Source organism: Rhinichthys klamathensis, unplaced genomic scaffold (genome assembly GCF_029890125.1).
Source record: "Rhinichthys klamathensis goyatoka isolate OS25496 unplaced genomic scaffold, OSU_Roscu_1.1 h1tg000127l_1, whole genome shotgun sequence".
Taxonomy (NCBI): domain Eukaryota; kingdom Metazoa; phylum Chordata; class Actinopteri; order Cypriniformes; family Leuciscidae; genus Rhinichthys; species Rhinichthys klamathensis.
In genome coordinates this window covers 3,364,775-3,392,463 of record NW_026606664.1, presented here as the reverse complement: position 1 = coordinate 3,392,463, position 27,689 = coordinate 3,364,775, and the positions used below count along the sequence as shown (strand labels likewise).

Genomic DNA, 27,689 nt, shown 5'->3' with positions numbered 1-27,689 from the left:
TGACTACTGTGTGTGTGTATATATATATATATATATATATATATATATATATATATATACATATACACACACACACACACACACATACACATATATATATATATATATATATATATAATAAAGGAAATGTATATAATTAAAAAGTATATAAATCAAATATTAACTTAAAAAATTGTTTTATTAATGTATTACACAGGCAAACTTAAATGAAAGATTTCAGTGACCACATTAAATTCCAAATATAATTTATCAACAGTATAAGCATAAATATATTAAGCACCCTCCACTGTAGTTTAAGAAAGAAAAGCCATATTTGTGAACTATGGCATCTTAGCAGAAACCAACAGTAACCATGGTAAATTGTATGAAATGCTGCTGCTGGGTGTGTATCTTGGGAGGAGAGATCACTTACAGGAATGGACCGGCTGAGGTAGCGTGCGGAGAGCCCGCTCAGCCCTGTCGCGGGGCTTCTGTGGTGCCCCTGTTCACTGGCCCCCAGCCTTCCATTGGTGGAAGGTCCGCTCAGGCCGGTGTGGTTGAGGTTGTAGGTCACACTTTTTGCCCCGCTGCTCGGGCTCACCCCGTTGGTGTTCGGGGTGCTGGTGGTGTTATAATGATTGTTGTTGTTGTTGACCTCATAGTGGTAATTGTGTGGGGCGATCGGACTGCTGTAGCCCGTGCGGACGGGATGGGAAGTGAACGAGGAAGGGGAAGGTGGTTTTCCAGAGCCGTTTGCTTCGCCATTTGGTTCGTACAGGTTACCCAAAGAGCTGGCTAACCTGGTGCTGGAGGATGGGATGGAGGGGAAACAGACATGAAGGGTGCAGGACAGGGAGGACACACTCGTACCCATATCTACACTGCAGGACACGGAGATCATGGAAAATCTTCTGACAAAAGGATGAGGAATTGCATGTAGATTGGCTGAGACTTGGAATAGGGCCGGGCAACGTATTCAAAATTGACTACGGAAAAGTCTCTTTAAACTTAAATGAATTTAACTTGCCAAATGTAATGCCGTTTCTGCTACTTATGTATATCAAAATTTTGATTCAATCATACGTTTGTGTCATCCCTCAATGTTCGCAGAATTATAAGCGAAATTTAAATTTTAAGTGAAAATGAATGTGGGCACGAGTTTATTATATTTAGGCATTTAAAAGAAAAATGATTAAACTGCATCCTTTAAGTCAATTATGAAGAATGCAACTTAAATTTTATTTAAAATTCTCTTTATAAATTGACAGCTAACAAAAATGTTTTCAGTGACTTAAAAAGGTTTTCTCTTGGTTAAACGAACATTAGAAAAACAAAAAACAAAATGGGAAACAAGTAGTTAGTAACGTTTAAAAAACTTCATATATATGTGTCCAACCAAAACGTTTTGGGGGGGGGGGGGGGGGGGGGGGGATTATAAATGAGGCATAAATAACTTTTTTCGCTTACATTTTGAGAACATTATTAAAGACCAGATAACTTTAAACAAACGTTTTATTAACATTACTGCAGAATAATCAAATTTCAGTGAATGTTCCAATATTTTTTATTATACATCTATAAAATATCGCCCAGCCCTAGCCTGGAGAGTGTTAGAAAGTGCTTTTCAAGATGGTCTGAACAGTACTGGAAAGTAGTGGGTATGCACTTGGTCCAAAAATACATCAATATGACTCGACAAGTGCAAGTTTGGAGAGAGTGAAACTGTAGTAGGTAGGTGATATGGCTCTGGATATTTGATTACATAAACGGCAGGGAACGAGTCGCTTGAAACCAGTGCACCAACAGCACGGAGCAACCAACTTGATTCCTTGCGTTTACGGCTCTCCGTTTCAGAGCATAGGGTAGTCACAGAGCGGAAAGAAGGCCACCAGGGAGCTGGGAGGAGAGAAGGCAGGAGAGAAAGAAGAGAGGAGGAAGAAGTTACACAAAAGAGTTGGTGGACAAGTGAGAGAATAAGCAGACAGAAGAAAGATATGGAGAGTGTAGAGAAGATTGAGGAAAGCTGATTAGAAGGGAGGTCAGGCTCACCTCTTGAGGTTGGTTGATGAAGATGAAGAGCGGCCAATGCGCTTGGCAGAGGCAGAGACGGAGACGGAGGAGGATGGTGGGACTTTGGAGGATTTTAGGGGGGAGATGGAACCCTGGACAGTGGCTGTGGGTTTCATTCGGCTATAAAACACACACAAACACAAATACAGGCATGAAATCAGCTGAAATCACGTAAAAATCTTAACACTTAGGTGTTAACACCGTATTGCAAACTCTACAGGAGTAAATAAATATTTTGTGTATAAATAAATTAATTGATATTTATTACAACACACACACATACATACATACATACATACAACACACACACAGTTTTCAGGGTGGATTTGAAGTAAAAAGAAAGCAAAAGCAGGTCTGCAAAAATAAACAAGATACAGTAGTCTGGGCTGCTACTGGGAATCTGACTACTATCATTTAATCTCCAAAATCCACCCCGGTGTCATGAAAAATGCCATACTGACTATTTAGAAGTACATTTCTAAGAGACGTTATGTTCTTGCCAAAAACTTCTACTAGGAAATTAACTGTTTAGAAGAAACTTTTAACAGAGGCATCACTTCCGCTAGATTCTGTACAACAAGGGACGAGAGTGTTGTTTTAAAGAGGCTTTCTTTGAGGAAAAAGATATCAGGAAAAAGAAGCAGGGAAAGTTACAGGCGAGGGTCCAAAATCGGCCTAGTAAAATTTACTTTTGTTTTCTCTTTACTTTCAGTGTAAAAAAATAGCCGTTTTACTTTTTCTTCTGGTCTTCATTCTGAAGTGTTCTTTATCTCTACCACTAATCACAATCTCCCACACAGCTTCTCCTCCTTTTTCACCCACTCCAAAAACTCCTGTTTGACTCAGTTTAATCTCACAGTTTAATATCATCAGTGAAAGTCAATTGATGAAGAATTTGTGTCAAAAATAACATGTTTTTAGAAGAAAAATGAAATAAGTGATGCTAACGAACTGCTTCATTAAGAATGAATTGTTCTTTTTTTAATGTATCAAACACTTCAATATTTTATGTGCTAACATTTTTCACATATCATATTCATCTTAATATAGTATCTAATAATGTGATCCCCATTTAAATGAATTTGTTAGGGTTAGGGCCATGTCAGCATAAAAGGCTTTATTCATAGCAAATACTGATAATAATACTATTTCAAATATTCTTATTGTTTACAATAATTGAACAATATTATCTCTGCAAACAAAATTATAAACAAATAAAAATAACAGCAATAATAATAATAATACCAATAACAGTTGTCTTAATATAATCTTTCAGTTTGATGTTTGAAAAAAAATTCTAATATTTTCCCAGGAGAAACTTTTTTTAAAATCTCCATTGATATACTTTTTGAATTTTACATAATTAATTATGCTTATGTTATTAATTAATTTACATAACTTATGAATACATTTGGTTAAATAAGGGTGAGTGTGACATTTTTTGTTCAAAATTTTGGGTATATATATATATATATATTAAAATATTTCAAACTAATACAAATCTAAATATGTAATACTACTTAATAAAAACTAATTTTATACACAAAAAATGTAATACCTAATATATTACTACTCAGCTATAACAGAATCTGTACCAAAAGTCAAAATGAAACTCTCAGCTCTCAGTGAAAATGGCTCTCAGCTCTTTCCCTCTCTCCATCTAGGTCTCTATCGGCTAAATACAAAACAAACAAATTTGCCAAAAGCTCATCCTTCATCCTTGTGAGAAGGAGCTGCGACAGGAAGTGTAGGAGGGCCAGTTATGTCCAAGAGGCCTCTTCAACTCGCCGCTCTTCATGGGAAATTAATTAAGGACTGCGCATTTGCTCACGAAGGGGTGATTAATTTACATCTGGGTTAAACGTGCTAAAACGGGGCCTGTTCAAATTATTGACGACATCAAGCACACGAGGATGAAGAGTCCTATCCTTATCGAGCGGTACTTCAAGATCTTGCTTTGTTAGCGTTGTGCGCAAGGAGGGGTTGGAAATTAAGATTCACCAGGGTATAATTTGTCTTTTAGAGGGTGAAGTACGTAGAACGCCAACCGTAAGTAGGCTGTGTTTATTCCTTGGGCTATTTTTGTAAACTTGGAGAGGTCCGAGGTAAAATAGCTAGTGTACTGAGCCAACAGCTTACACAAAGCATTTCAGAGATGGCCATATTTTATAGTTTCAGAATTTTTATTTATTTATGCAAAGTTCATATAAACTGTTTTATAGACCAAAAACAGGCCACAAAACCATTTTAAACCTTTAAACAGGTGGTTGTGCTACTGTACCTTTAAGACTTTTATATGTAAATTACCTCCCTTATGACCTTTAAAGAAAACGAAATGAAAGTTTGGAATGAAAAGTTACCTGAGAGGCTGAGATGGAGACTTGGTGTGCATCTTCATGTCCTCGAGTCTGTTGGAAGAACATTGAGATGACACTGGGTTCAAGTACACACTGCTTGGTTATGTAACAAACTGCTTTTGAAAACCCAGAAAATAGAGCTGTATGTAATAATTGAGTTCCAAGTGAAACAAAATGATATTCAATGCCCAAATTATCTACTGTGCAGTACACAAGCAGAGCACACTGTGTGAAATACTATATCCCACAATGCAATGCACTCAACAATCGTCAATTTCTAGTATTACAAATCCAATCAATCAATAAACCGCAACTGCCTTTTAAAAATTATTTATATACAGAAATGTTTCTGAGGTAATATTTAGATGTAAGTTGAAAACGTTGTGCATACTATTTTCACAAAACCGGAACACGGTATACATTATACACTGCATAGTATGCAATAAGCAGCATGCTAGTATTCCATTTCAAATTAGGCATTAAAACTAAACATTTTAAACTATTTTTGGAAAAACTAGTAGCATGCAATATGCATTAAATATTCAGATTATACATTACATTTGCTTTACTGTGCAGCATAACAACCAGAGCAGTGTGCGGAATACCGCATCACACAATGCAATGCACTCGACTTGTTCTTCCAGTATTCAGTGTGACAAACTAATCCGATAAATATAAAAAATAGCCTAGAGATGATTTTAATAATTTACTTGATCAGACTACCAAATCAATGTTACGACATTTCTGCACAAAGCTAATTAAAAATTCTTGAAAAATAAAACGTATTTCTGGGGCGATAACTGGAGGCTAGTCACTGAATTAAGCATGCAAAGTAGTAAGGACATGTTATAAATGTTTTGCGTACTAGTTTTACAAATACAATACACATGACGTTGGCGCCCTCTGCAGGCTGTCAATAACGATTATTTTGGTAATCGAGAAATCTTATGTACATTATGTATTAATACAAATGCCTGCAGAGAGGGCGCCAACGGCCTGGTGTTGTTACACTTTACAGCAGAGCAAATCCTTGTTTAATATTGGCCAAATACATGGAAGCTTTTTTTCCGCCACGGAATAAAACAATTTCTAAAAAGATAATGTGACTTTTTTTCTCAGAATTGCGAGATATAAACTCGAAGAAAAAAAATTATTGCAAGAAAAAAGTCAAAATTGCGATAAAAAGTCAGAATTGCAAGAGATAATTCTGAGAAAAATAACACGCAATTGCGACTTTTTATCACACAAATCTGATTGCAATTGCGTGTTTTTTCTCTCTCTCAAAATTGCAATATATATTGCAATTCTGCATTTATTCCCTCAGAATTCTGACCTTTTTTTCTCATAATTGCAAGTTGTAAATTTTATAACTAGCAATTGAGAGTTTATAATCACGCAATTCTGAGGGAAAAAAAAGAATTGTGAGATAAAAGTCGCAATTACCTCTTTTTTTTATTCAGTGGCGGAAACAAGCGTCCATACCAAATGGCATTTATTTCAAATGTTTACTTAATCTTTAATATTTGGCCACTTCTACAGCCACTGTAATTTCTTGAAGAATTTGTGGACATCAAAACATGCTAAACTCAGGGTATAAACTTTTATTTTGAAATCGCGATGAACAGTTCACATATGTAGAAATATATTGATGTATTCTCCTGTGTTGGCATTGGTTTATAAATTATATATATAAATTATATATATATATATATATATATATATATATATATATATATATATATATATATATATATATATATATATATATATATATATATATAGTATGAAATAAGCATGCTAGAAATCCATTTCAAACTTAGGACTAAGGGATGTAAAAGCAGAATGTTTCTCAATGGTCAGCCAATCCAGAGGTACAGGGAAAACATCTCTCCAAGACAACAGGAATGCCATGTTACTATGCCAACTAGCTCTGTGCCCGATGCATCAGTGCTCTTACCAATCTGTGTTCTTTTGTATTAATTTTAGCTCGGTCTTGCATTTTAGAGTGGACTGGAACACTAACTGTGGCCTGGCGTCATTTATCTCTTCACTGAGCTAAAAGCTAATGGAAGTTGAAAGAGTCGTGATAAAAGACTTCATTCATGAACAGGAAGGAATGAGTGTCATTTATGTAATGTGGCTCATTATATGGACATCTGAATAGAAGATGTGATATTAGTCTTAGACCAGCTTTGCTTTTTATGTCTAGGTTGAGATCCAGGCCCAAAATAGACTACTGCATCACGAAACGCAATTTGAGTCAAAATGAGTTACATTCTCAGTGTTGTCACATGTGGCCCTATTGTAGGTTGTGCTATAGCTCAACCAACTAAAGAATAGTTTTTTTCCTTCAAAAACCAAAGGAATGGCATCTTACCTTATGGCTCCAGCAGTTGCAGACCTCGGCTGCCGTCGACCCTTTAAGGCACGCAGTTTGTCTCCTTGTGTCATACCGAGATCGTTCTCAGTGTAATCATTCTGTCGAGAGTTAGAGAACATCTAAACAGCTGACATAATTCCAAAGAGGTGCTGCTTGAGTTGAGTTAAAGGTCTAAAATCTGATTTATACTACACATATGCAGTATTTCAGTGATTTTATTTAAATAAGTTTTAAAAATATTTGAATAACCATTTTAAGTAGTAAAATACAGATATTAAAACTTCGGGCCAATAAATAAGGTAATAAATATTTATTACACTAAGGTAATAAATATTTTCTTTTTTTACATTATATTTGTAAATTTGTTCCTCGATGTATATAGTGGTTACGACCCTCTCTAACATTATACTCTACCAATAGTAATATATTATAAATAAATATTTTCATGTTACGGCTGATAGTAAATAGCTGATATTCATATTCTGTATTGTTTTTGTCTAAATTAATTACACTATAAAGGTCCCCCTTGCAAAACATAGCATCTTCTGCAGGAATATACTCTTTTTTTATACTGAATTATAACAATTATATATTTGTTTATTTTTTAAGTAATTCGATTTAAAAATCATTCAAATTTACTTGAACAAATGTAAGCACAAATATAAAATTTAAAACACTAAAAACTAAAATAATTTGAAATTCTACAAGTGAATTTAGGAATTAGAACATTATCTTTACTGCTTTTATTTTGTAAATTTATCATCTAAATGCAAAAAGAAGAAGAAATGAGCATGAAGAATTAAAAGTTCTATATCGACCGATGTGGTAAATTAAAAATCCCTAATATACAATATATATGGTACTGATATATTGTGCATCCCTAATTTAAATAGATTTTTTGTTTTTTTTTAAGTCCCATTAGGCCTCACCTCCTCCATACGGTCCAAGCTGTGGGATTTAAAGATGGAGGTGCTGATGGAGAGGTTGTCTATACTAGAGATAAGGTGAGGCACGGATCTGTCCTCATACTGCCGCTGCTTGGAGCGGTGAATGTCTCCATGAGCCCAGAGACTCGCCTGCTTCCTGTACAGGTACAAAGACAACAGTTCCCATTCAATGTCTTGTTTTGCACAAATAATTCAGCCATATGAAAAGAAATCTGGTCTCAGATTGAACCGTTTCCTTAATTCCAAAGCCCCGATAACAGATACTTTGTGTCCAGCACACAGGAAGGGGAATCTCAAACGTCTCACAGTGTTCTAAGGTGGAAAATATGCCTGAAGATAACGTTCATCTATCCTGCGGAGGGCATTCTCACGCTGCGGCCCACAGCATTGTCTAAGTCCAACAAAACATTTGAGAGATTACGTTTAACTGTCCTGCACATGGCCAGTGCTCTGTTTTAACTCAGACATGACAACCGAACCATGGTCTGGTTTTACAACGCACGAAAGGCCTCATTGATAGACGAAAGCTGAATCAAACTCCACGAGCACTCCTTTTCCCAAACCAGAGTTGGATGATTCAGCCAGATCTGGAACATCTGCTGACCTTCCTTATCTGCTTAGCAAAGGAGTGCGCTCTCGAAATACACTCTTACGCTGTTGAAAATACACGCCTTTGAGACAAAGTTAGAGCACTCATCAACATTATGTAAACGTAGTGCACAATAAAAAGGAGGGGAAAAAAGTTGTTAAGAGGCCAAAAGTGGTGTATTGTGGGTAGTTTTGGGACTTACTCTTCTAGGTAATGCTGCTGGGGTCCAATAATAGAGCCGGGTCTGCAGACGCGGATCCAAGCGATGGCTTCAGAAGCTGTGAAACGGTAGTGCTTCATTAGGTAGCAGCCAATCAGAGTCCCCGTCCGGCCTAAACCCGCTGTGATTGGTAGGAAAAAAGGTCACAGGTGTTTTTAATGGTCTTATTGACGCACTTCCATGGCCACTTTACCATAATATTGATTATTAGGCTAATGCTTGTTAACATTTAATTTCCCTTTTAGTTCCTGTGAGACCATAAACCCCCCAAAAAACTTCTTCATTGAGTCGGATCAATAACACAGCATTTAAATGTTTCGTGCAACATAAAAAGATCATTAACATATTGACAACAATTGTCTTGCTAGTAGGGCAATGAGGTGATGCTGTGCGGCCATATTTCCATGTCTTTGATTTAAGTGGCGTCTCACCCTTGCAGTGCACGGCCACTGCTCCATCTGTGCTCTCACAAATGTGCAGGAAGCGGCGGGTGATGACGTCACCGGGTGTGCTTCCGTCCACAAAGAACAGGTCGTAATGGTCGAAACCAGCATCTGTGAAGCGCTTGGATTCATAGATCTTCTTGTTGAGGCGCACTATGGTGGTGACGTTGTGCTTGCGGAAATATGGGAAATAAGCCTCGGGGGCATGTAGAGGATAACCTGCCCCACAAGAGAAGAGGAAGTCCATACATTCATCATTTCTAGTATTATATATATATATTCTTTAATCTAAATATGGGAAATATAGAATATATTAATAAAATTAATATAATACCATTACATTATTATATATTGTTATTTAAACATTTTTATTTCTATAAAAAAACTCCAAGCACACATACTTTATTCTATACACACATACACATTAATTCATATATATATATACACAAACATACATACACACACATACATGCATGCATATATAAAGTGAAGCACAAATACATATATTCACATATAATATAAATTAAATAACTTGGTATGTAATCAATTATAGTATATAATAAATTAATTTAATAAAATTAAAAAAAAGCATAAATTGCATGCCAGTTTAATACTTTGGATTAAGGATTTAAACAAATACCTAAGCCCTAACTAAACAATCTGCTTTTAAAAACAATCATGTTATCTAATATGTTGAAATCTCTACCTATATGCGTGTGTGATTCTGTGATGACTTGTAAAACAAGGGCACCCTCTACTGTCACATAAGTAAATTACATCAAACATCATGGCAGAGAAAGTGCTTAAATTAATACAATATATGGCTAATACATGGCAAGCAGCCTTACCGTTCTCTATTTTACTTTTCGGATGTGGACCGCTGAAAGCAAGAAGTTTGCCCGGGACGATCCAGTTCAGATCTCCATTCTCGACACGCTGGAAGGACACAAAGTGAGTCGAGGGATGGAAAATGAATAAAGACAAAGGGAACCAGATCAAAACAAAGAAATTAATCAGGGAAGTTTGTAAAACAGCCAATAGAGTATCTTTTATAAATGGCAAGTTGTGCTGTCCTGAAACGCATTATAAACAAGACTGTCGTAACCCCTTCAAATCCGAGAGCACAGCGGGTAACGGATTAACACAAGCCAGAAAATTTACATAATACTAAAGGACAAATCAATCGAATGCTCATTTGACGGGAATTGTTCCAGTGATTGTTTAAACTGAGATGTACAACAACCTTGTAGCAGATTATAAACACAGGTAGGCGACATATAATCATGTTGTGTGCGATTTAAATCAAATTGATCGAGCCGAGACTTTCATTACGTTAAAATGTCTTTTGGGCCCCAATGGAATAAACATGATTATGTAACCGGCTTGAAGAGCAATGGAAGTAATTCTGGGTAAAAAACATTGCCTGCTGGTCCGCCTAATGAGCGCATTTCATATTGAGGGGGCGAAGAGGGGCATCATTACCTCATAATGCTCATACTCATTCACGTCGAACGTCTCGAAGTTCAAGAATCCGTGCTGAAGGGCCTGAAAAACAAAGTTAATTATAAACATTACTTAGTCATATGTTAATCAAATTGAATTACAAAAATGTGCATTTGTAAGGTGAATTTCCCTTGAAAGTCTCAAATAATTCCCCCCCCCCCACCCTAAACAAGCTCACATCCATACCGTCTGACTATGTTTAACCAATTAGTCAGTGTAATGGGGCTAAAGCGGCCTGTCTGGTACTCAATGAAGAGCTGCACGGGAAGACATTAAGGAAAAAGGCGCACGAGTCGATAAGCCGTGGCAGTGAGCGATGAGGGCCGCGTCTAATGGAGTGTCAGATTTCTGCTGCTGTTGGAGTCCACAGCATTTCTCACAGTTGGCTACCAGAGAACTGGTTAAAAGGTGCACAAAGTCTTTTATTCTCTCTTATTCACTTTATTAATAACTAATACAGCAGTAGTACTGGACTTTATACTGCTATATAAATGCAGCATCATACGAAAAGCAAAGACTTGCTGTCCTGCTCACAGATGTGCCAAAGAGATACGCACCAACAATTTGTCCTCTTTTGAACTCTGATATGTCCCCTCCCCATTATGTTGTGTGGATTACAATAGAAGAGTCGGATTTGGGTGGTCACATGACCTCAAGATGCCACTCACCATAAAAAAAGTGGCATGGGTGGTCTGTGGATAAATGTAATATTTAGTGCACCTTTCAGAATCTGAATGGAAACAGACCACTGAAAGACTGTCACCGGAACCATCCAACCGTGGAACATGCTGTCCTGAGCTGCAGGGTTGAACCTGTCAATCAAAACCTAATCAGTGCTGAGAGAGGGCACCACACAGCGGGTGAGTGATTATCACAAGCTGGTAAAGTCGCATCACTCTAATGGACCAATCAGCTGAGGGCGTTCAGGTATGAAACGTTGCATCTCTCTAACACAAACAAGTCAGTGAAGTCTACACGTGCAGACGTACAACTGGCGGCCGTGTCCGTTTACTCTCTAAGTCTGATGTTATGTAACTGTTCTTGGTCAGGTTTAATCGAATGAGCCCAGCCGCCCTCCTCCCCTCTGCAGCTGACTGGACAAAGAGCTTACTGTAGAAATCCTCTTCTGCAGTGTCAATGGATGGTGTGGATGAGCTGCTCTTAATTACTGCCAACACTACCAAAATCTCCAGTTTCCTCATTTTACCCTTGCAATAGTAATGGTGGAGTGTAGTGGGCCGGTAATCTACAAGCGAACTTCATACTTGATCAAGACACTTGGCCCTGTGATGCTAGCGTCTTAGAAAGCACTTTGGTTAAAAGCTTGAGAATAAAACCTGGTTAGCTTACAAACAGTAGTCTAAAACAATGCCCAACATGGCTGATGGTTAACATGTTTTGGTGACATTGGCCGAATGTTTAAGACGGAGTAGTTACATATTATATATAGAATTTAAAGCAAGAAAGTCGTAATTGTTTTTCGTAATTGCGACTTTTTTTACAATGTGATCTCACAATTGATACATTGACAATTTGCAACTTTCCTCATAATTGTGACTTCATATCTCACAATGTGACAATACAAAAATCACGATACTGTGAGTCACAGTTACGAGAAAAGTTAAATGTTTCTTGCAATTTAGATTTTTTGCTTACGTTTCTGACAATTAGCAACATTTTTCTCAATTGCGACTTCATCTCACAACTTGACTATATCCAAAAATTGCGATATTATATAGTCACAATTACGAGAAACAAATTTACAAGAGAAAAAATATAGGTAGTTACAAAATAGGGGTGGAACGGTACACAGAAGTCACGGTTCGGTTCATACCTCGGTTCAGACATCACGGTTCGGTACGATTTCGGTACAATGGAGGGAAAAGCAAAACAAAAATGCAGAAGGCATTGTATTTTTTAAATACGTTTTATTAATAAAGGCATAGAACCAGTTTATTTGTAGTGCACTGACAATAGTTTTATATAATTAGTTTATTAATTAAATTAATAAAAAGACAAAAAGACCTTGCGATATGTTTGGTAATTGTACCTGAATTAATTTAAAATTAATTTGCTATATATAAATTAATATTTCAGATCAATATATTTGTTTTCCTTAATTTTAATTAACATTATTAATTAACAATGTAACATTATTCTCATCTGAATTATAAATAATTGATTTCTGTATAAAATAATACTACCATTAATAACGCATTCGATTTTCTTTTTTAATCAATCAGAGAGAGAGAGAGAGAGAGAGAGAGAGAGAGAGAGAGAGAGAGAGAGAGAGAGAGAGAGAGAGAGAGAGAGAGAGAGAGAGAGAGAGAGAGAGAGAGAGAGAGAGAGAGAGAGAGAGAGAGAGAGAGAGAGAGATTTTGGTTGGGTGACAGTTGTAGGTTACAGTTTGACAAGAGTTTACAGTGTGACAAAAGCACAATGTTGTGTTTTATTGCGAGTGTACACAAATATAAGTAAACACTTTGCAGGTTTAATGATCTGTATGAACAAAATGACGGAGTATGTTTTTTATGATTCCACTGTTCGATCGCAGCCGCGCCTAGCTCTCTCTCACACACACACACACACACACACACACTCCAGCATTGCAATCTTGACATCGCAGCCTGTTCATTATGTGGTCACACCGAACGCGAATAGAGCGTTAAATTCGCGTCTATCGCGTCTAGTTCGAGGCTAGTCCAAAGCGAATAGGACGCGCGTATAAACCAACGTTTGAAGTGAACGCGCGTTCAGAGCTAAGCCGATGGTACAGATTATGTGTCCCTAAAGAACCCGCGTATCTAACAGTAGTTCCGCATTACATTAATTAATTTCCACGCGAGTTTTTATTTATTTTTATACCGTGTATTCTCCGTGTAAATTCGTGCACCGAACCGTGACGCCCGTACCGTTTCGGTTCGGTACGAATACATGTACCGTTCCACCCCTATTACAAAATCACATTGTGAGATAAAGTCGAAATTACAAGAAATTATTTTGTGTAATTGCAACCATTTCTCACAATTACTACTTTGATTTATGATCATTTTTCCAATCATAATTGCGACTTAATACTTAAAAATTGCGATATTGTGAGATACATTTTCAGATATTAAGTTGCAATTATGAGTGAAAAATTTGTTAATTGTGAGAAACAATGTAGTATTTGTAGAAATAAAGTCGCAATTACTAGAAATAATGACTTTATATTTTCCATTAATCACAACTTTCTCACAACATGGTTTCAATTACTCAAGTTTTTCTCTTGCAAATTTGTTTTTTTCGTAATTGCGTCTTTATACCTCACAATGTCGCAATTTTTTTAATATTAATTCGCAATTACGAGAAGCAAATTTGCAAGAGAAAGTCAGAAATTGTGAGTAACGAAATCACATTGTGAAATATAAAGAAGCAATTACAAGAAATACAGAAATAAAGTCACAATTGCCACCCAGTAAAAACTTGGTAAATTTGGAATTCGTGTTAACTTGAGAAAATTGCTCTCTGCAGAGTTTTAACCTAAACTCTTTGGTTACCAGCCCAGATGTTTACCCATTAGATAAACCCAAATAACTAACAAAAACAAATTAACTGCTCTCATGTCGACAAATAGGGCATTAACTCCCCTTTGGCAGCTTGGAGAGAGGAAGCAGTGGTGATTTGATCATTATCAGGCTTCAGTGTTTATCACACTCACAGATGCCGTGTGACTCATGCAATTAAGGAGCTGTTAAAACATGGCTGTTAATTAGAGCCAGAGGGGAGGCAATGATAAAAGTGTCACATACATCTGTCTCAAAGCAACAACTACAATCTAGACAGCAGAGCATAGGATGCCATGAGGGCCCAAATGTCTGCATGTCCAGTTTCTATAATTTAACTTGTTATGCAGTCTTAAAGTAACATTTTAAAGGGGATGAACTTAAATATTTGATTATTTTCGTATATTCATTTATATTCTTTTATTTTAATTCATGTTACTAACATTTTTATAACATTTTATAAAATCTAAATGAACCATTTACAATTCTTCTTTGAGCGTGTGATTTAAATAAACAACATAAGCAATGGAGGGATGGGTTTGCGTTCGAAGGATGCTGCTATTTTTTCTGACGCCGGCTAAACAAAAAGACATTCCAGAGAGTTTAAGCGGCGTGAAGGATGTTTTTGAATAGCAAGCATGTAGGAATTCACTGTCTGTGCTCAACGAGTCTTTCCGGCACGTCGAGCTGGAGACACATCGATACCTGCAGATGTATTGGGCTGTTGCTGAGATACTCCCAAAACAGACGCGACTGAAAAACTCATGCGAGCACCATTTACCTAGAAGCCAGTTTAACAACTTTGAGTAAAGAATTGTAATAGAAACTTCTTATGCAATGCTGTTTGCTCCGACAGAGCCTAGAATTGCTTCCTTTCCGAACTGCAATCATGAATAATATTCATTATAAGGGTTATGGGGTGTTTTTTAAATGTCTCAGTTCACTATATTAAGAAAAAGAGAATATTCAGACAGTCCCAGACAATTTTGCAATTTTCCAATCATTTATTCCTGTGATGGCAAAGCTGAATTATCAGCAGCCATTCCTCCAGTCTTCAGTGTCACATGATCCTTCAGAAATCATTCTAATATTCTTACTAGTTGCTAGGGCTGCACGATTATGACAAAAATGATAATTGTCGATTATTCCCTGGGCCGTTTTCCTGGTTGCATTCGCACCACCAGTAGGAACTCTGAAGTGACGCAAGCCATGCTTGTTGTTGTGACTTTTAATTTGATGGCGCTGAGAACGGCAGAGCCTAAGCACACAGCACTCCCATTCTCCATCTTTATTAGTTTACGATCTGTTTAACAGTCTTGTCTAATACGTTATTAGATAGAACTGTTATACAAAGTAGACAGTATATGAAAAAGTATTAGCGTTTGCTGTGTGGTTGATGCCCAATGTCGCTAGCTGAGCAGAAATACATAATCATGTCTGGCTTGGTCCCCTCAAAGTTGCGTCTGATTTTCTCCTTAGTGTAAAGCAGGTGTCGGCAAGTAAGTTTGGAATCGGGCCCAAAAAAATTACCAGAACATAATCAAAGGATAAATTAAGAAATTAATTGATGAAAAATGCAACTAGAATTGCCTGTGACGGACTGTTACATTGTCTTTTGCAACTGGTAGTGAGCTGTTACTCTGTGTTAAATCCTGTAGTAGGACAGTCATTAACAAAGTGTAAATTTTGTGTGGCGGTGTCCGGGTTGTACACAGGATAAATGAATAAAGCTAGCCTGGGAAAACCCAGACAACTTCCAGCAAATTTAGATTTGCTCTGAAAGTTAGTCTGGCAAAGAGCTCATTCAAGCCCATTTCCAATCTGTCGAAATCGCGGCACCAATCAGAAACGTCGGGGCGGGCTTTACACGATGACGACATCGCTGGGATTTTGAAGCAGATTTTGTAGCCTACATTACAAAGATGGATGCCGCCGTCGAACATCACTCGTTCGAATCAGCTATCGCGTCTGTTTTAAGCGATTTGAACGTTTCCTTTTTGTTAAAAACCGAGCAAAGAGCAACACTCGGAGATGTTTCTCCGCCCCTCTGCATACGTCATCTCTCCTTCATCGCTCTGATTAGTTTCAGGTCTATCCGCAACATCCGTTGGTGACGCCCCTCTGGAAATGATTTGTCTATGACGCTTTGCCAGACCATAACTCAGTTACAACTGAGAATGGTCTGGTTTTAACCAGGCTAGAATAAAGCAGTAGCCTAGTGACTATGGATGTCACGATTTTCGAATATTCGATAAGTTGATTTAATTATAGAATATCTAATAGGTTGTGCGATTATTGTCTAAAAATATCCCCATGTTTTCGGTGCTGACGCGTTAATGTAACCAGAGGGTGACGTGTCAATAACGCACCTAAAAGCTGTCACAAAGAACCGGCAAAAGTAATGATTATGAATGTTTCAAATATAGCAAGGAGACATTTTAATTGTTTATTAATAAACTAGTGTTTTCTCTGTCAGTGTCGGCTGCAATAGTGACCGCGCCTATAGAGAGAAATGCACATTACGGATTAGCCTAGTAGCTCTCTCTCTCTGAGACAAGCTCCAGTTCACGTGCAATGGATTGATCGCACCGGCGACTCTGATTATTTTGTCTGCTTTATTTGCTTCTTATTGATTAAATCCAGGCAAATGGTTGATGAAACATTGATTACAATTAATACAAAACGAAATTCACTTTAAAGAAAGGCTTTCTACAAAACAAAACTTAATGAGGGGGTCAAAATCATGTCTGACCCACATGTCTCCCGATATATTGCGGCATCTTGCAACACATCCCTTGCTAAAACACATATGTGGGAGATGCGGAATGGATAAAAATAACTAAAAAAATAAAGAGGACTTGAATAAGCCCATTAATGGCATGTTTGAGTCATGCTCTTAACGACTTGATGAACTATGTTTTATTTCCTCTTTCCACATTGGGAATAATAAATGAGTCTCATTTTAATTTGTTTGTTACACAATGGAGCTTAACTTATTGTAATAATTATTTGACGTACACTACTTTTACACTTAGAATTATTTCTTGGCATCCTCACTTACTAAACTTCACTTTTTTTATAGTTTGCGTGCTGGAGGTACGCTATTTCGTTGTGTGCAGTGATGTTAACATTTAAGCTAGCTGAGAGAAAATGGCACTATCAAAGAGTCTAAAGAGGAAAGTTGACAGTGAAAATAGGGCATACAAAGAATTATGGAAAGACAATTATGCGTTTATCCTACCTAGTTTTGTGAATGCAAAGCCTGTGTGTCTTATCTGCAACGAATTTGTCGCTGTTTGCAAAGAATATAATATTAGACATTTCATGACGGCTATTTTAGAGGTGTGTCTAGCGATCCACAGACTCTTTTGAATCTCTTTCAGAACTTTTCAAATTAAAAGCTCTCAATTCATCTCAAAATAAAACATTGCTGCAAAAACGTTCTTGTACTATTATTTTGAAGATAAAATCACTAAAGATGAAGTGATTGTGAGTAACTGTTGCTGTCATGACAGATCTATTTCAGAACCAGCCGCTATCAGAATAATGCTGCGGGCACGGGCCAGATATTGTTGCCGACTCCTGGTGTAAAGGTTGAGAGGTCCATCACTGTTTTTCATGTTCGTAGAGTTAGTGTTTTAGAGTAAATATATAGGCTGTGTACACGGCTTTTTAAAAATGGCGGGTACCGGCGTTTCACGTATGTTTGACCATTCAGCGTGCACTTATGTTTCTGGTAGTGCTGGTTGGGTTCTAGTAGACGTGATTCTCCTCTCACAACGTAACATGCTCTAAACATACCTCTTAAGCACGCAGAATAATGTAAGTGGACTTTTTTTTGTAACCCCGATCTTTGGACGATTATGTCATCATAGATTTCGTAATCGTGATTAGAAATTCGATTCATTGTGCACCCCTACTAATTTCTCAAGAAACATTTCATATTACTATAAATGTTGAAAACTGTTGTGCTGCTTAATACATTTGTGGAAACAGTGATTTCAAAAGTATTTATGGTCGCTTTTGATCAATTTAATGCATTTTTATGTAAAAAAAAAAAAGTATTGATTTCTTTAAAAAATCTGATTAACCCCAAACTTCTGACTGATAGTGTACTAAAGTCAGATTGTAACGATTTCAAAACAAATATACACTCACCGGCCACTTTATTAGGTACCCCATGCTAGTAACGGGTTGGACCCCCTTTTGCCTTCAGAACTGCCTCAATTCTTCGTGGCATAGATTCAACAAGGTGCTGGAAGCATTCCTCAGGGAGTTTGGTCCATATTGACATGATGGCATCACACAGTTGCCGCAGATTTGTCGGCTGCACATCCATGATGCGAATCTCCCGTTCCACCACATCCCAAAGATGCTCTATTGGGTTGAGATCTGGTGACTGTGGGACCATTTTAGTACAGTGAACTCATTGTCATGTTCAAGAAACCAATTTGAAATGATTAGAGCTTTGTGACATGGTGGAAGTAGCCATCAGAGGATGGGTACATGGTGGCCATAAAGGGATGGACATGGTCAGAAACAATGCTCAGGTAGGCCGTGGCATTTAAACGATGCCCAATTGGCACTAAGGGGCCTAAACTGTGCCAGGAAAACATCCCCCACACCATTACACCACCACCACCAGCCTGCACAGTGGTAACAAGGCATGATGGTTCCATGTTCTCATTCTGTTTACGCCAAATTCTGACTCTAACATCTGAATGTCTCAACAGAAATCGAGACTCATCAGACCAGGCAACATTTTTCCAGTCTTCAACTGTTCAATTTTGGTGAGCTCTTGCAAATTTTAGCCTCTTTTTCCTATTTGTAGTGGAGATGAGTGGTACCCGGTGGAGTCTTCTGCTGTTGTAGCCCATCCGCCTCAAGGTTGTGCGTGTTGTGGCTTCACAAATGCTTTGCTGCATACCTCGGTTGTAACGAGTGGTTATTTCAGTCACTGTTGCCCTTCTATCAGCTCGAACCAGTCTGGCCATTCTCCTCTGACCTCTGGCATCAACAAGGCATTTCCGCCCACAGAACTGCCGCTCACTGGATGTTTTTTCTTTTTCGGACCATTCTCTGTAAACCCTAGAGATGGTTGTGCGTGAAAATCCCAGTAGATTAGCAGTTTCTGAAATACTCAGACCAGCCCTTCTGGCACCAACAATCATGCCACGTTCAAAGTCACTCAAATCAACTTTCTTACCCATACTGATGCTTGGTTTGAACTGCAGGAGATTGTCTTGACCATGTCTACATGCCTAAATGCACTGAGTTGCCGCCATGTGATTGGCTGCTTAGAAATTAAGTGTTAACGAGCAGTTGGACAGGTGTACCTAATAAAGTGGCCGGTGAGTGTAGATGTGGTTTGAATTGGGTTTGTAAATATTTAATGTGTTTTTTTGCTGTTGCGAATACAAAACAAAATGGATGAGTGGGATACACCAAAAAAGAAAGAAAAAAAAGCTGCCTATTTGAAAAAAGACACAAAGTAAAATCATTCATGTGTTTAGCTAACCCACTCTCATACCAACAGATAGACAGTCAGAGAAAAAGACTGCACAATAGGGGGCTGAGGAGAGATTCATTGCCACTGTGGCTCGAAGTGAAGACACCTGTCGTGTTATATAAGCCATCAGCAAGATAACATCCCTGAAGCACTTTTTCAAAACATGCAGACACAAATGTTCTTTGCCTAATGTACAGGTTTCTAGTCTTACACTGGCTGTCCAAGGAGGATTAAGTTAACAATCAGTATCTATGGGTATAATCCAGGATTGTTGAATGCTGAAACACTTAAAACCAAATGTTTCCTGCTATTGTAAGCTGCAATATCATCATACAGACTGATACATTTGCATTAGTTATTAAAACAAATTATAATTTATCAATTTTTTTAATAATAATAATAATATCCACAAATTTTGAAATTATTATTAATATATTTAATATTTTATGAAATAATAATAGATTATTTAATTTTACATATAGTATGGTAAATATTCAGTGGTGAGGTTAAAACATTTGCATAGTACTATAGTGTATATCTCACCTTCCTAATGCCTTGCAAGGAGTCAAGAACCGTCAGATTGTATGTGCAATTCCCAAATGAAGCATCCCTGGAAGAGAAAAAAAGGCAGCATGTTAAAATTGCGTGGGTGTATTCACACAAGATACAATCTAACAACAAAAAGAAACACCCACAAGAATATAAACAGGAATATAAAGTCATGTTATGTGCAAAGAAACAGGAACACAGACACTGATTTTAAACTGCAGCTCTCGGCTCTGCAGCTTTCATCCAGAGTAAACCATAACCTGCCCATGAATACAAGTAACTGGGTCAGGGCCTTTGTGTTTGGATGTGGGAGAGAAGGTAAAGCGGCATGCGAGACTGTGTTGGCTTTTGTCGTCTGTTCATAAAGAAAGAAAACCTTGCAGTTGAAAGTGTACATGTGGGTCTCCAACAACACGATGAGTTACATCTCCAGGGTCAAGGCGAAATCAATGTCATGAACCAGCCTGATTTGATCACATATATGAGGAATTCCAATTTGGGTTTGTTTGTGTACCTAAAATAATGTCATTGGGTCAAGGGAAGAGAGAGTTGTAATAAAATACCCAATTGCCTAACGCACGTCAAGGAACAGGCTCTTTGTGCCTACTTAAATTGAGTTTTGCATTATGCATGCACTTAATTTGCTGTTTATGATGCAGGCTGGGTTGTATAAAAAGTGGGTCAGTGTTCTGCTGGGATCCTTTCATTAGTCTCCCAGTGTGCCTCAATGGAAAGTATCATGCTCCATTCACCCACACATACAACACGTACTTCACCACATATCACACATACTTATAACTCCCAGAAGAGGGCATGAGATCTTGTGTATTGGTCCACTACTTCATGGTAACCAAAAAATATATATATTAAAATGAACTTGATAAGTATGCCATTAGTAGGATGATTTCTTCAAAGCACTGTGGTTAAATGTTGGTGCCATGAATGGCTTTCAAAGTAACATTTCCATTAGGTCTGCACGATTAATCGAAATTAAAGCTGCGCATAAAAAAATTAAATAAAATAAAAAACGCAACCTTTGCGATTTCATATTTGCAATCAGCCAAATCGGTTTAAACACGATTTTATGTTAATTGTGATTGTCCTGATTTCCATTATAACTTAACCCTAGTTTTCTTCTAAAGGGGGATATTGAGATAAGTACCTTGCTCAAGGAAAAACAGTGATGGTTTTCAACCGGCAGCTTCCGGATACCAGCACAGATGTTTAACCACCACTAGGCTATACCACCACCAACTCAAACATGAAGAGAAAAACACTAAGAAAACAATGTCATGTTATGTTATAAAAATGTATTTAAAAAAATGGACAAGAAAACCCAGGCAAGTTTCCAACAGAGCTTTGAAGAAAAATGTCTTTTGTTCACACAATCATATGTACCATATACCGACAACAGGATCCAAAAACAGCAGGAGACTTTCCCACCAGCCAGAGGCTCATTCATCTTCCTTTCCACAGTACAGAGAAATGTTGAGCCAATCGATTTGGCTGTAGAAACAGCAGCTCACTGGCACCAATTATAGACTAACATCCTGAGGATTATGTAATGTCTCAACTCCGTTACTGGAGGCCAGGAAATAGACAAACCTCATTCAAAAACAACCCATCTTGGTCCACTTTTAAATTAGTAATTAGTCATTTAGTAGATGCTTTCAAAACATTGCAAGTGACTTACAATACATTACAATGAAAGTCCCACCACAGAGTAGCCAAAAGGTCAAGTGCCTTGCACAAGGGCACATTGGTTTTGCCCCTTGTGGGGTCTGGAACTTTCGGTTATCAGCCCAGACCTTAAATCCATAGACTAGACAATTAGATGGACAGTTTTGGCTAAACAAGCAATTATACAGGCGCAAGAGCTGTTCCTATAAGGGGCAAGTCTATATATACACTGGTGCTGGTTGAGGAGAGAACCCCTGATATGATTGTAAAGCGCTTTGGGTGTACAGTAGTACATATGAAAGCGCTATATAAATGCCTCATTCATAAAAATGCCTCATTCATTCAAGTCAGACAATTCTATCTCACGGAATGCATCAACCGTAATTAGTTTCTCCAACAAAGAAGGTATCGGATAGGGCTGTTGGTCACAGCATTGACATATTTGCATTGCATTGATTAATTTAGCTGCACTTTTTATCCAAAGCGACTTACAATTGTTATATATGTCGCACGCCTCTGGAGCAACTAGGGGTTAAGTGTCTTGCTCAGGGACACATTGGTGTCTCACAGTGGATTCGAACCCGGGTCTCTCACACCAAAGGCATGTGTCTTATCCACTGCGCCACCACCACCGCTACATATAAATCTGCATCTTTACAGTCTTAGGCTGGGTTTAAAATGCTGGGATAAGCAGAGCTATTAAGCACAGGGTGCGTCCTGGGCAAGCACTGTAGAGGAGCAAAGCAGGACAAGCTTACAGATGCCAAAACCTGAAGTAGCACATTAGTGCCGTTACGTAATCATCACCATGGACATGATTGCTATAGCAAATACAGATTTACAGCCACGGCAGTGGCCTATGTAATCATATCAGGTCAAAGTTCCTTGAGACTCAGTAGGCTGGGTAACTTCATGATTTAAATATGATTTATTAAGTCTAAAAGCTTTCAGCATGCACCGCAACTTGGCAAGACAGATAGAGCTTAGCGGACCAAGAGCTGAAAGAAGAAATAACAGGGCAATGAAAGCCCAAGGGAGGAACTCTGATTGGATTTCCTAAGTCGATCCTAGCACTGGTGGAAAAACGGACATGACAGGATTTTATGCAAGGTCTTGATGACGAAATGTGACAGTGATCGAATGAGGAAGGAATACATGAGTTTAGTTTAAATTTGGTAAACACATGCAGTGGTGAAACACACATACACACAAAAAGGAAACCCACCCTTCCTTGTAGAGAACTGGGTGGAGTTCCTCATTGAGAGCTAAAAGACTATATTATTTAAGCATTCTTCATCTAGATTAGTTGGGCCTACACACAGTGAGCAAGATCAGTTCAAATCTACAATTAAAACTACTAGATCTTGCCGCATAGGGCAGAGTGGACCTTGCTAACTTCCTCTGCAAGACTGCCACTGCTTTTCTCTTAGAATTGCCTCATATTTGGGCAGACAGGGAAACATTCTTCACTGTTCTTACATAATGGTTGAGCAATGTCAAGGTCTAAATTATTCATCTAAGACTGAAGCTCTCCATCCAGGGCACTAGAGCACAGACTCCAAACCTGAACAACAAACCCACACCAGTTCCCTTAAATAGAGATTGCACTGCCACCAAACCATCTGAATTTTCAAGTTACTTCAAATGTCGTTCTAAAAATATATTGCTTGAGGACAACTTCAGGTCATGTTGTGCATTCCATCATTGGGTGGATACATGTTGATTATGCAAGTTTCTTTCTATGTAGGACTTGGTGTGGGTAACTAATCTGCAACCAAGATCAATGTGCAGATATTTTGGTCGGACAGCAAGCATTTGCTTACGCAAGATGGATCAAAACCATACTTTCCAGCCACAATGATCCAGAATAGATCAGCCAAAGGTCAGGTTCACAGTTAAAAATGACAACCAACATCCATTTAAGCCTGGAACAAGTAAAATTGAACTGAAGAGAGATCCTTTCAGTTGAACTTTATAGCACTTCATAGCATTAGGTGCAACATGTTATTATTTTCAGAATTACACATACCTTTTCATCCAACAACTTCTTGTAGTTTCTTCCTCTGGTACTCAAACATGGGTCTCACACACAGCTTCCCTTTATTGAATGGTATGGCCCATTCATTGTTTCCCATCAGGAACCCCTTTCCCTCTCATAAACAACACAACTATTTACTTTCTGAATTAACCAATTGCTAAGCATTACATAACTATGTCGCACTGTTTGTCTCCACGAGTGCCATGGCTACATCTGCCAAGTGGGGGGCACACTGACAAAGCGCTTTTCTTCCCTTGTGCAGCTACACTGCTGCTGCTAACAATCACATCTTTGTGGAGAAACAAGGGCCCAATCAACCTTCAAGATGGACAGGACGGCAAACAGAGTGGAAGAAGTGCCATAAGAGGCACGACTACTAAACATACCGCAGGATTTCATACTCAATGAATGGTTACAGGGACCAGTAGACCGATGTGTCGTAAGTCTTAGTAATTTAAGCTTTTACTTTACAACATATCAAAATCCTGCCCTAACCAGGTCCATAAATCAAGTGTACTATCCATGTTACAACTTCAGGTATACAATAAGCACAACAAAACTGACTGAAATATGGAAAAATGGTTGTCCTCCTAGATGCCACTGAACATTAAACATAATAGGGAAGATACAGTAAATAGTTGCTTCCCTACAAGTGTAGACAAGCCCAAGGAGCAATTATGGTTTTATAAATCTTAAAATGATTGTGACGACTAAGTGATTAATAAGTGCCTTGCCTTTTCAGTGACGAAAAGAACATGTACAAGGCATAATTTCATAAGCAAACATTTTATTTAATTAAATGAAATTAAATCATTTTGCACACTTCAAGATAAACACTGAATAAATGCTATATACATTTAATAAATACTTATTTTGTAAATGGGAAAAACTGAAATTAATTCAAAACAAACTTTTTATAATTCAGAACGTCAACATTTTGTGAGAAAAACTCAACTGTTACTCAAAAAAGAAGTGTTAAAGGTTAATCTCTCAAGCAGTAAACTGTGCAAGAGCATTTGAACTAATGCCAACAAAGAGGGAAAAAACAATAGATGTGTTGACTAATGAACACACCACTGAATAATGTAATTCTTTCTTTAGTAGTTTAAATTGTTTCACAGACCAATGATGGTCAATGAGTAAAAGGTTTTCCCTTGATGACAAGTATGAAAGTATGTGTTCTGAAGAAGAGCAAAGGGGGATTTCGGCCTTCTGGGAAAAGCACTAATAACTGCACAATAAAAACAAATCTGCTGTTTCCTGTTAGCATCCAGTGACTGACGTTTCCAAACTGTTTGAAGGCCAGAGCTAATCTACACTCACCGGCCACTTTATTAGGTACACCTGTCCAACTGCTCGTTAACACTTAATTTCTAAGCAGCCAATCACATGGCGGCAACTCAGTGCATTTAGGCATGTAGACATGGTCAAGACAATCTCCTGCAGTTCAAACCGAGCATCAGTATGGGGAAGAAAGGTGATTTGAGTGACTTTGAACGTGGCATGATTGTTGGTGCCAGAAGGGCTGGTCTGAGTATTTCAGAAACTGCTAATCTACTGGGATTTTCACGCACAACCATCTCTAGGGTTTACAGAGAATGGTCCGAAAAAGAAAAAACATCCAGTGAGCGGCAGTTCTGTGGGCGGAAATGCCTTGTTGATGCCAGAGGTCAGAGGAGAATGGCCAGACTGGTTCGAGCTGATAGAAGGGCAACAGTGACTGAAATAACCACTCGTTACAACCGAGGTATGCAGCAAAGCATTTGTGAAGCCACAACACGCACAACCTTGAGGCGGATGGGCTACAACAGCAGAAGACTCCACCGGGTACCACTCATCTCCACTACAAATAGGAAAAAGAGGCTACAATTTGCAAGAGCTGACCAAAATTGAACAGTTGAAGACTGGAAAAATGTTGCCTGGTCTGATGAGTCTCGATTTCTGTTGAGACATTCAGATGTTAGAGTCAGAATTTGGCGTAAACAGAATGAGAACATGGAACCATCATGCCTTGTTACCACTGTGCAGGCTGGTGGTGGTGGTGTAATGGTGTGGGGGATGTTTTCCTGGCACACTTTAGGCCCCTTAGTGCCAATTGGGCATCGTTTAAATGCCACGGCCTACCTGAGCATTGTTTCTGACCATGTCCATCCCTTTATGGCCACCATGTACCCATCCTCTGATGGCTACTTCCACCATGTCACAAAGCTCTAATCATTTCAAATTGGTTTCTTGAACATGACAATGAGTTCACTGTACTAAAATGGCCTCCACAGTCACCAGATCTCAACCCAATAGAGCATCTTTGGGATGTGGTGGAACGGGAGATTCGCATCATGGATGTGCAGCCGACAAATCTGCGGCAACTGTGTGATGCCATCATGTCAATATGGACCAAACTCCCTGAGGAATGCTTCCAGCACCTTGTTGAATCTATGCCACGAAGAATTGAGGCAGTTCTGAAGGCAAAAGGGGGTCCAACCCGTTACTAGCATGGGGTACCTAATAAAGTGGCCGGTGAGTGTATACCGGATGCACTTACAGCACATCTCAGAAAGTACAGATATATGGCCTGTTCCATACATTTATAAACCCTTGGCTAAAAGCACTGTGGGACTGCACTGAAGATCGCAGATTCAGAAAATGTAGGCCTCTTCACTATTCAGTGTATACAGCTCCGAATCATTAGCCAACGAGAGTCAGACTACAACAATGAGCATTTCTGTTCGATGAGGCCAAGGGTCACCCTGCCTTTCTTGTTGTCCCTCATTATATATGCACGCATAACAGAATCTGCAGCTATGTGCTTGGACTGGGTGAACTTTAAGACTTGAGTTTCTGGGTCAGTGAATAGGGAGGACAGGGCCACTCAAATCTCATCTGGTGGCCACAAACAGCCAAGAGGATTGACTAGCCCAGAATACTAACTACATGGTGATACAATTTAGAGATTTTTTTGTTTGTTTTAAAAGAAAGACAGTGTTTTAGGAGAAGGCAATAATATCTCCATGGGAATACCTTGTCATTTTAAGAAACAGCTTGGAGCCACAACTGGCATCTAAAGACCAGGACAGACCAAGCCGACGGTCAGCCGCATTTTTTGAGCATCGGTCGGCTTAGTTTTTTCAGCATGTTGACTCGGCAGCCGGCAGTCAGTGTGAGAGAGAACTCGGATTGGCTTAGCGAACGAGTCAGTGCACGAGAAAAAAGGCGAAAGTGATGAAAGCGAACAAATAAGTCAAGACGGTACAGATAGAAGGCTGTTCAAATTTTACATCATCTTACCTGAGCCATCAAATGCACGAATATTTTCATAATAACATGAGCTGATTAGAACGAAGAAAGTGATCAGCATGATTGGTATTCAAAATGGTAAGCAAGCGCTGTTTTGTTTACGGTTTGTATATCGGCAGTCCTAGTTTCAGTTTCCCTTTTTTAGACTATTGATATCTGCTGATAAATATCAGACAGATATTTACTTACACGCAGGCGCAGAACGCATACTCGCCTTAACTCCTTTTGGTATGTTCAAGCGCAGCTTTTTGTCCGAGACGCAGCCGAGGAAAGGCGACAACACAGTCAGCTTTCATCGCCGCTAGTCGGCTTGGTGTGTCCTGGGCCTTAACAGGGCAGCTGGGTGGTGAAATAACAGAACCGCAGTCTCACAGGCACAAATCCACAACTTACGTCTTGCGTATAGTGTGACAGGAAAAACAGACTCGCACTAAGTGTGGAGACTTATTTATTGGAAGGTTACTGTTGTGTAATTGTTGTTTTGAAATGCCAACACCATTACTCAACAAGAAGACCCCATTCACAACAGAATCTTCTCTTTGATCCATTCACAAGTCAGACATAGCAGATTACCAGTCTAGAACCT

The 27,689-nt window shown here is 38.5% G+C and overlaps 1 protein-coding gene across 6 annotated transcripts in view; it reads right to left on the bottom strand.

Annotated features, from left to right (window-relative positions):
• Positions 1-27,689, bottom strand: part of cdc14ab (cell division cycle 14Ab) — a 117,655-nt gene that overhangs the window by 74,759 nt on the left and 15,207 nt on the right. For 2 of the 6 annotated variants that reach the window (XM_056256577.1, XM_056256572.1), the window contains exons 6-15: positions 20,086-20,152; positions 10,468-10,530; positions 9,834-9,921; positions 8,974-9,204; positions 8,525-8,663; positions 7,716-7,869; positions 6,784-6,884; positions 4,410-4,457; positions 2,029-2,169; positions 413-785 (exon numbers count right to left, since the gene is read on the bottom strand). In XM_056256577.1, coding sequence (XP_056112552.1) covers positions 413-785; positions 2,029-2,169; positions 4,410-4,457; positions 6,784-6,884; positions 7,716-7,869; positions 8,525-8,663; positions 8,974-9,204; positions 9,834-9,921; positions 10,468-10,530; positions 20,086-20,152 — 1,405 coding nt within the window. Of the gene's footprint in view, positions 1-412; positions 786-1,483; positions 1,876-2,028; positions 2,170-4,409; positions 4,458-6,783; positions 6,885-7,715; positions 7,870-8,524; positions 8,664-8,973; positions 9,205-9,833; positions 9,922-10,467; positions 10,531-20,085; positions 20,153-27,689 lie in introns of those variants that run through there. The other 4 variants (XR_008807555.1, XM_056256575.1, XM_056256574.1 and 1 more) reach the window with 4 other exon arrangements.